We start from the raw sequence: 10,376 nt of genomic DNA, 5'->3' as shown, positions 1-10,376 counted from the left end.
CTGTGTTGTCTGTATTGTGCTTGTGATATGTTGTAAAATGTTGTATGTCTGTTAATGTTTCCCTCCTTTTATCTTTAAAATAAAAAAAAACAAAAACAAAAACAAAAAACAGTGGTAGCAGATGAATGCAGTCATTGAGTTCTTCTTGGGGCCCTGAGAATCAGATGTAGGGTCTGTTTCTCTTAGTGCTACAGCAAAAGCAACTGTCTTTTCTCGGGCTCTTCATTTTCTCTCCTTGGCCGCCTCCTCATCACAGGTATAGAATACTGAGGAGGCAATTCTTACTTTCACCTCAAGTGAGTTGTCTGGGGCAAAAGCCATTTTTTGTAGCGTTTTCTCTCCAGCCTCCCATTGCATTGGGACCCCACAACTACTTAGTGTCCTCTCCCCAACCATCAGTACAGGCGGCAGGAATCTTGGTGCAGACCTCTCCGGAGCTCTATGCGCTCCTCCACAGCGGCCAGTACTGTCAGGGGAAGAATGGCTTCCAGGGGGTTTTCCCAGGTATTGCGCAAGGTCCTCCTGGTTTCCAGCTTCCGTAGGGCTCTCGTGACCCTGGTCAACTGGACCTCTGAGTCTTTGGGCGTAGTCTGTATTCTCATGTTCTCTGAGTCCTTGTTCAGCAGCTGCTCCTCCGCTGACTCTGAACCTTTCTGGTTCTCAATGGCAGGGGCAAGAGAGACCCGTTGTGTGGCATGTATTCCCAGGGGTTTCTCCATGTCGGAATGATTCATGCACTTCCATGGGCGGGCCTCCGCAGCCGGCGCGTGTTGGGCCAATTGTGTCATTGCTTCTCTGTGTCATGGTAGTACTCGATTGCGTGGCGGCGGCTATGCGGCTTCCCGGGCACTGGGGGCCCACCTCCCAGGCACCTGCGTGGCTGGGGGACACCCCAAAGGCCGGCACACCCCACCGTGCGGCTTCCTGGGCACCAGGGGCCCGCCTCCCGCTGACTGCTACTTTTTTTTGTATCTGTTTCATTATTCTTGGTCACTTTTTAACGTATTTTTACATTATTGGGCTTTTTAAAGGGAAGAAGTCTTTTTTGAGGAGGTCCTTTGTATTTAGTCTTAAAATATTTTTCTTTTTTGTGAGTTTTATCAGCTTGTCCTATCATCCAGTGTTACTGTCCCCACCCCCCTTTCTGTGTGTGCATGCATGTGTGTGTACATGTGGCAGTACTGGGGATTGAACTCGGGTTTTATACTCAGCCATATCCTCAGCCTTTTTTAATTTTTATTTTGTTGCTTTGAGATTAAGGTCTCACTAAATTACTACATCACCTAGCTAGGCTGAGCTTGATTTATGATCCCCCTGCCTCAGCCTCTAAGAGTTCTGGGATTTTAGTTCTGGCATTATGCCTAGCTTGGTCATGCTATTCTTGAGCTGTTACAATTTTGATTTATTGTTGTTTAATAAACTATTTTCTTAATTTCTTTTAGGTAATTTGAAGTGTGAATTAACAGTTTTCATCATCTTTGTGGCTACGTTTCATAGTGTTTGCGTTATGTCACCTACTATTTTTCCTATGTTAATTGGGCTTTTGTTTTAATTTCTTGTATTTAAACAAGTTAGTTTTCCAGTAGTTATAGGGGAAGAATTTCTGTAGGAAGAAGGAATGGAGTACTGTAGTTTTTGAGCTTTGTAGTTCATGTCCATCTCATTTGTGAAGTATTTTTAAAATTTGGACTTTTGAGAAATAGAAAATATTTTTGCCTTTTATGTTTTCTAAGTATTTTGCTTTCTGAAGAGGCTCTTTGAAAAATATTTTGCTGTTGTGATACTTTTTGAAGTCTGTCCTCTGCCCATGTGAAACATGTACCTTACCTTTCCTTAGGTTTTCTATTTCCTGCAGTTTTTCTTCTTGGTGAATTTCTGTTTTTCTGACAGTAAGAGAATATTGGTAAGAGGGTTCTGAAATCCTCTTAGAACCTATAGTTAGCACTTGTTGAATGTTCTCTGGCTGCCTTCTTTGCATTACATACATTTTGGACACTGTAAAGGACATTATCAGACTTTATTCAGTTCTCACATTTCCTTGTTTAGATTATTTTCTATTTCTAGGATTTGAATATGTTGGTTCCTTTGTAGAGAATAGGCTTCTCCTTCATTTTTACATGAGTGTCTCCTTTTAATTAATGTAAGTAGCTGCTTTTTTTCCAGAGAGGTGTGTATCTTAAATTTTAGGCCTTGAGAAGCACACTGTTTATTTTTTTTATAACACCTGTCATAATATGTATTTTGTAGGCAACTCTACTTGTTTATGATGTAATAAAACAGATCTAAATGAAATCAACTAAGAAGAGTAAGAACTCAGATCTTGGCCACTAAGGGGTTAGGTAATCCATCAGATAATCTCTTACGGTTTTAATTCTTTTATCTGCAATGTGAAGGAAAAGGTTGAGTACTTGCTTATTTTGCACCTCTAATTTGAATGTTAACGTCACAAATGGGGACCTTGTATGCCTGTATATCTCAGTAATCCCAGCACTCTGGGAGGCTGATGCAGGAGGATTTCAAGTCTGGGCCAAGCCAGGGAAGTTTAGCAATTTAGTGAGATCCTGTCTCAAAAGGAGAAAGGGTGCTGGGAATGAAGCTCCATATGAGCGTCCTGGGTACCCTAGTATGCGGGGTGGGTGGAGGGAGAAAGATTGTGTAGTATTTAAAGTAAATTTAAAGCTCAACAATGTATATGTCATCTTTATTCTGTGTTATTTCTTTACTACTTTTTTTTTTCAAATTGTAATTTGCTTTTAAAATATATTTTTGTTTTTAATCAACAGTAATTATACATATTTGTGAGATACAGTATGATGTTCAATACATTTCTACAGTGTGTAATATCAAAGCAGTTGGCTTATCAATTACCTCAGACATGCATCATTTGCTTTGGGAGCATTCTAAGTCTTCTGTACTAGCTATTTGAAGCATTCAGCTAATTGATGTGAACTGTAGTTATCATATTGTGCTATAGAACATTAAAAGTTATTCCTCTGATCGAACTGCACCCCTGTACCTGTGAACTATCCTTTCTCCATTCCTCTATTCCCTATATACTTACTGGATCTTGGACTCTGGTAACTACTATTCTATTCTCTACTTTTTTTGAGATCTACTTTTTAGCTTCCTGTGTGTTATATTGACTAATATATAGGAGGGTGATTTTACATTATACCTTAAATTAAGGTAATCATGGAATTGAAAAATGTCTTCATGAAAGGTGTTTCCTAACTGCCTTGGTTAGAGCTAGAAGAAATTTGACATTAGAGAACTCAACCTTTTCCTTCACATTGCAGATAAAAGAATTAAAACTGTAAGAGATTATCTAATGGATTACCTAACCTCTTAGTGGCCAAGATCCGAGTTCTTACTCTTCTTAGTTGATTTCATTTAGATCTGTTTTATTACATCATTCAACAAAAGGGAACAGGATTTATGAGTGTATTTTTAACCTATTACAAGAAAAACATTCTCAAGCTTAATTCTTCTACACTCTTTTTAATACTGTGCTTGACTGACTTTTCTTGGTATCAAAATAAGAGGTGCTTTTGATTATCTGCAGCTCTCAATTTAGAATTGATTGGACTTAGGATAAGTATCCTGAGAAGCTGTTAGCAGAAACAACGTTAAATGTTCCATTTTTTTGCTGTTTATATTAATTTTAACTTTTTTTCCTTTAGCTTTTTGAGACAGTTCTCATTATGCAGTCCAGGCTGGCCTTCAGCTCACTTTGTAGCCCAGGCTAGTTTCGAACTCGGAATGATCCTCCTGCCTCAGCCACCCCAGTGCTGGGGTTCCAGGTGTGTGCCACCACACCTGGCACATTTTAACTATTTTTAAGAGCAGTAATTTGAAAGATTACTAGAGTTTGAGTATAAGTTTAATAAAATTTTGATGTGCTCACTTGACTTACACCCAAAATGTCCAATAAATTATCTTTTAGTGATGAATTGTAACATTTTGTATTTGACATTTAAATTGGTATTATATATAAATATGCACTTTTTAAAATATGCAAAATTAGAGCTATAACTTGGAGAAAGTTAACATTGTATTATTCTATTTTTTAATTACCCATGTGCTTCATTACACATTTTTACAGTCCTAATAGAGGAATTTAGTTACAACTTTGCCTTGGTAGTCTGTGTCTGAGAAGCTTAAAATGATATTCATTTTCTTAACCTTCAGTTTTTATCAAGGGTTGGGAGAAATGAAAATGTGCATTTAAATGTAAACTAACTTGATAAATATACAAAGCCATTTTAGTCACCAGCCCATTTTCTTTTTTTCAGTTCTTGACCAGTTTTCAATTATTAGTTCTTATTTTGCATTTTTAAATATGGGAGATAGTTAATCTTGGTAAGTAAATATTTACTATTTGATTGCTATGGTTTTGGCTCTGAATTCTGTCTTGCAGAACTTTTTTCCTTTTATTTTTCTAGACAGTAGGACTATATAAATCAAAGTCATAGGATGCCTATAAAGGTGTTGTGGTCAAGTGTTTTGGTTGCCAGAAACAGATTCCTGGCAACTGGAATTAAAAAGCCCTTAATTTTTATTCTCTGGAGTGCACAGTTGTTAAGGATATTTCTCTTCATTTCTGTGTCTGCTACATTCTTATACTACTGATCGGCTGATTCTTTTCTCTTGTATTTATTAGTCTGTTTTTAAAGTACCTGTTTCATTAGTTTATTTATACATTTTTTCTTACAATTTTATTTTCATAGGAGGAAGCCAACCTAGATTAGCTAACTTTGAGATAGTTCTAAAAGAAAATCATAGGTACAGAATTTCAATTTTGGTTATATTAAATTTCAACGAACTATTTCTGGTCTGTATTTTATTTCTTTCAATTTCATTTTAACTTAGTATGAACTTTAAGTAATATGTAGCCACTGAGAATTAATATACTGTATACTATTGTGGATCCAAATTTTTTAAGTGCTATTTATTTGTTCACGTCATCAAATATTTATTAAAGACCTTGTGTGTGGCAACATTTAGGCATATGAAGACAAATAACCACCCTGTCTTTTCAGAAGCATTTTAATGTAGTTTTTCAGTTCTTTCTTCTTAAAATAGTTTCTTCAGTTGGCATCTGCACCTTCTAGGTGTTCATTTTTGGCTCCCTTTACTTGCCTCTGGTTGATTCTTTGCATCTGGACCTTCACAATTTAAGCAGTCCTTAAACTTTTCATCTCTAGCCTCATTTTATTGCCCATCTATGTCAATGTCTTCACTTGCATTTCTAAAGATACATATTTATTCAGCCCTGTCATTTTTCTTGAATTTCATTCTCAGATATCCAACTACCCTATTTCCAATGGGCTTATGGCATTTCACAAGTTAGAACATGTTGTAAATGTTTCTATTAACTTTGTGTGTAGTGATCCATTTACTAATTTCTCAGGTTATGACATGACTGGAACCTCACACCATTCAGGTTTTTTCCTCATTTTTTTCGTAATACCATTATTCTTTTATCACAATCTTAATGTCATACAGATGATTGGCGTTTGTTTATTAATTTTCCAGGTGCTGGAAGACATTATTCTCCTACGTTTTGTCAGTTTCTTTTTATATTTACTATGGTTTTTGCTTTATTTTTCTTTTGATACATTTTTGCTTTATTTTTGTTTTGATATATTGCAATTTACAATTATTTCATTAATGTGGTTTGGATTCTGTTAGTTATTATTTTCACCTAGTTATTTCTTTTTGCTTTGTACTCTCTCTAGTTTTTACAAACTTTGCATCTACCTTATATATGCTTTATCTGTCCTGAGTCCTTTTGTTATTGTATGTTTGCGTTTGAATAGATAGTGTTATTTATTCACACAGTGGAAACAATATTTTAATATTATTTTAGATGGGTGGTTATATTTATGCTTGGTGTTAATATTGTTATTTAAAATTTTGTTTTTAATGTTTTCAGCTTTATAGTTTATTATTTCCTACTTTTTCCAAAAATAGGATTTTTCTTTTTTTTTTTTTTTTTGTCTCTAATTTAGAAGATATGAAGTATTTTTTCATTATGGTATTTTTATTTTTAGGTATTTGGGCGTTTTATTTCTTTGTTTTTGCATTAAATTCTTAATATACCTGAAAAATCATTTTCATCACTTAGTGTGAAGTAGATTGATCGATCTCTGTCTTTCTGGTAAACAAAAGTTGCCTTGAAATGTGACTTTTATCCTGTTTTTACCTCTTTTCCTTTCTTAATTTTTTTTTATTACTACAGTATGTGTTTTTAATGCATAATATATTTATCATGGGATATTGGTATATACACATATTGCATCTTGATTGTCTCCACTTTTCCCTTTGTTTCTTCTCCTCCTCAGATCCCCTTTCCATCTCTACAAAGGCTTTAACATATTTTATAATTATATGTGTACACACACACACACACACACACACACACACACACACACACACTCACTCTTATACTGGAGGCTTTCTATGCTTATTGTGTTTCATATTCAAGTTTAAAGTGTTATGTAACTTTATGATAATTTTTAAATCTAGTAGATTATTCCTCTTTTTGTCTGTTTATGTTCACTTACTCTTTTAATTTTTTTGCTACAGTTTCCATTTCTTTATTTCAGGAACATTTTAGTGGATAAACCAAATGACCAGTCTTCAAGATGGTCTTCAGAGAGCAACTATCCTCCCCAGGTAAGATTATATGTAGCTTCAGATGTTATGTAGAGTTCAGAATTAGGCACTTATTCAATTGAATAGTGGAATGCGTTACTAGTTTATTCAGACTCTGGGGTTATGAGTAAATTTTTTTCTCTTACTCTCTTTAAGTTTTGCAAATATTTTTATTTTATAGGCAAATGCAATGTGGGATTTGATGAGACAGATTTTTTTCTTCCATCTGCTGGAAGACTTAAATTCTAATTTTTTTTTCTGGGTTAGTAATGATGCAAAACTTTTTGTTTTTCTTTTGTGGCACTCAGGACTGAAACTAGGGCCCTGCCCTTGATGCACACTACCACAGAACCATACCTTCAGCCTATAACTAAGTTTCTTGATCGCCTATAAGGAAACTTAACCAAGAAGTATTAGTTAAAATGTAGATTTTGCTGTTCTGACCTAAGCAAAAATTATGACCTGTTCTATTATACTCAAGTCATTCTGTAAATATTTAAGGAAATATTAGTAGTAATGATACATTTTGTGGAAAATTAACTTAATATAGTTTTTTTATTTTATTAAAGTATTATACTTGGGCTAGGGATGTAGCTCAGTAGCGTGGCACCTACCTGGCAAGCACAAGGTCCTGAGTTCAATTTCTGGTACCAAAAAAAAAAAAAAAAAGTAGTATATCTAGTATATCTAGATAGTGTTACAACTATGAGCTAAATTTCCTTTTCGGATAAGTGGTGTCTGAATTTAAAAACAGTCATTCTTACACTTAATACACTTCCTGTGTTAATGCTTATGTAGTAAGGACACTTCATTAATGTCCATATCCTTGAGGAAATTAATGCTGTTAGAGGCAGGCATAATAAATGAGTAAATAAAACCTTTTATTTCTAGTGTAGTTAATGGCAACTTAGTCTCTCTACTTCTTATGTTGCATACTTGTCTTGGATCACCTGTATTTATATGTTTTGTTGTACATTGTGTGTTTAAAGGGTATATATTCGTATTTTATGTAAAGAATAATAATTTGTTTAATTATCAATAATTTTTAGAAGTGGAAAATAACCATAACCTTTTGAAGCCTCCTGTGAGCCCTTGGTCATATCTGTCTTTTGCTTAATGTATTGATATTATATATAACTGTATTTTCATTCATTTTCCCTATTATATTGTATTCCACTGTATAAATACGCAAAACAAGGCTACCATGACCTCTTGTCTTTGACCTGCTACCACCCTTTTAAGTGTACTTATCTTTGATCTTTGCTAATAAATCTGCACATTTGCTTTTTAAAAAATATACAAAAGTATGCTTATCTGTTTTGCTGTTGAGGCATTTGAATTTTTAATGGATTTTTGCTGTTATGGTTCAGGCTGGTATGAACATACATTTTTTGGTATACATATATAGAAATTTCTTTACTATATATATTGGAGTAGAATTAATGAATCATAAGGTCTGTAAGTGTAGATTCAACTTTATTGCATAATGCAAAACTATCTTATAAAATAGCTATATAATTTATACTTACTGAAATTATATGCAAGTTGTTGCATCACATTTTCATCACTTGTATGACTGACTTAGGTTTTTCCAGTCTGGCAGATCTTACTTTTTTAAAAATTTACTTTAGTTTAAATTTACTTTTTCGTGTTTATATTCAAGCTTACCATATGTTGATGGGCTTACATTACATTTTTAATTATTTTTATCTTGATTCACATTATCATTTTAATTAGACTTCATATTTTTACATGTCTTTTACCTAGTTTTTATTATTAATGAATTTTCTTTCTGTTATGGAAGTATGTTAACTCACTATGAAATTATCCTTTGGACTATTTTGAAGGCAGTAGAATTTAATATTTTTGTTTTTTTCTTTCATTCAAAATTTATTTAGCAAGCACCCATTATGGTAACAAACTAGATATTGGGAATATAGCTGTGAATTAAATGCTGTCTTCTTGATGAGGCAAGAAAAACTGAATCATTTAACATTTAATGTGTTAAGTCCTAGGGTAGAAGTTATGTAAAGTTTTTATGATTAAGGATTAGTTTATTTTAGAAATGAATAACATGTGATCCATTTTCCTTCATTGTAATTAAGACCTAAATGCAACATGTGGCAAATCTCAGAGGACAACTTTCTTGCCAGAAAAAAGTATAATGGGAAGCAGTTCTAATTTTTACTTAGTTTTATGAGAAACTGCCATGTGGGTAGAATGGATATAGTTTTGGGGTATAAATACATAGCAAGGAGTCTTGATATCTTTGTGGTTGTCAACTATGATTCTTATTTCCAACTCCTCTAAAAACTCCTAAAAGGGCTATTTAAAAGAAATAATAGACATATACATAAAGTTTATCGAAGGGTTGGGGATATAGCTCAGTGGCACAGGAACCTGCCTGGAAAGTGTGAGGTCATGTGTTTGATTCCTGGTACCAAAAAAAAAAAAAAAAGAACATCATAAAATTTATCAAAACTATAACCTAGAAGTGTTTCATTCTTGGGATAAGGATAAAACAGAAGAAATCCTTGCCTCTGGGTATAAAATTGGAAAGTTGCATTGATACTGAATAGAAGAAGGGAAAATGAAGAAAACTTATACATAAAAGGTTATAGCCATGTATTGTTCTTTGTTTACATTTAGTACTCAAATTTTTAATACTTGATCAACCCTTATGGTATCATTTTAAAATGATTGTGAATATTGCTGTTAGGGTTATCAGTAGAAATTGTCCATGAAGATGGTTACCTTCATCCCTAGGCCTAAAGTAGTCACCCAAGATCATTGTGAAGGGAAGTAAGTATTGCAGTCTCAGAGTTAATCAAACAACCAGGAAACAAGACACTTTAGGAATTAGTAGAAATGTACAAAAATTTTTAGATATTACAATTAAAAGTATTAAAAGATACTAGAATTAAAACAACTCGTGATCATATTTAAGAGAGAAAAGACATCGCGAGGAATAGGACATTATAAAATGTGGTATAATAGATTTGAAAAAGAAGCAAGCAAACTTTGATAAATGAAAAATTAATTTTTAAAAAGTACTAGTTTATGTTTGTAATACATAATGAATGTATTCATCATAGAGGATTGGTAGATACACATATGGCATCTTGATCCTTTTTACTTCCCCTCCTTCCTATGTCTCTCCATCCCCAGATTCCTTTCCTATCTCCAGAAATTCTGTCACCTAGTTTTGATCATTGTTCTTTTATTTTGCTCCTTAAATTACTTATACCTTGGATTTCTCATGTAAGAGAAACCAAGTGGTAATGTGTTTCTGATTTATTTCAGTTAGCATTATGGACTCAAGATACATCCCCTTTCCTACAGATGACTCACTTATCTTTCTTTATGGCTGAGCAGTACTGCACTGCATGTATATAACACATTTTCTTTATCCATTCATCTGTGGATGGACAGATAGAAATTTAGCTATTATGAACTGTGTTGCTATAAACATGGTATATAAGATGTTATTAACTCTTTTAGTAAGATACACAAAAGAGGTATAGCTAGGTCAAATGGAATTTCTATTTTTAGTTTTTTGAGAATTCTATGCTGATTTCCATAGTGGTGTACTAGTTCACATTTCCACAGCAATGTAGAAGGATTCCTCTCCCCGCGCAACCTTGCCAGTATTTTTTGATTTTTGAGTTCTTGATAGCATTTCTCAAATGGCCAAAGATGCTGCACATATTTTTATGTAC

General features: G+C 33.6%; 1 protein-coding gene across 4 annotated transcripts in view; it reads left to right on the top strand.

Annotated features, from left to right (window-relative positions):
- Mkln1 (muskelin 1, intracellular mediator containing kelch motifs) overlaps positions 1-10,376 on the top strand; it is a 316,551-nt gene that overhangs the window by 183,105 nt on the left and 123,070 nt on the right. For all 4 annotated transcript variants that reach the window (XR_259906.2, XM_005377548.2, XM_013510638.1 and 1 more), the window contains one exon: positions 6,609-6,678. Coding sequence is in view for 3 of the 4 variants with exons in the window: in XM_005377548.2 (XP_005377605.1) it covers positions 6,609-6,678 (70 nt within the window). In the remaining variant the exon portion in view is untranslated. The remainder of the gene's footprint in view (positions 1-6,608; positions 6,679-10,376) is intronic.

Source organism: Chinchilla lanigera, unplaced genomic scaffold, assembly GCF_000276665.1.
Source record: "Chinchilla lanigera isolate Chin_1 unplaced genomic scaffold, ChiLan1.0 scaffold00009, whole genome shotgun sequence".
Lineage (NCBI taxonomy): Eukaryota > Metazoa > Chordata > Mammalia > Rodentia > Chinchillidae > Chinchilla > Chinchilla lanigera.
This window is presented reverse-complemented; position numbering and strand designations above follow the sequence as displayed.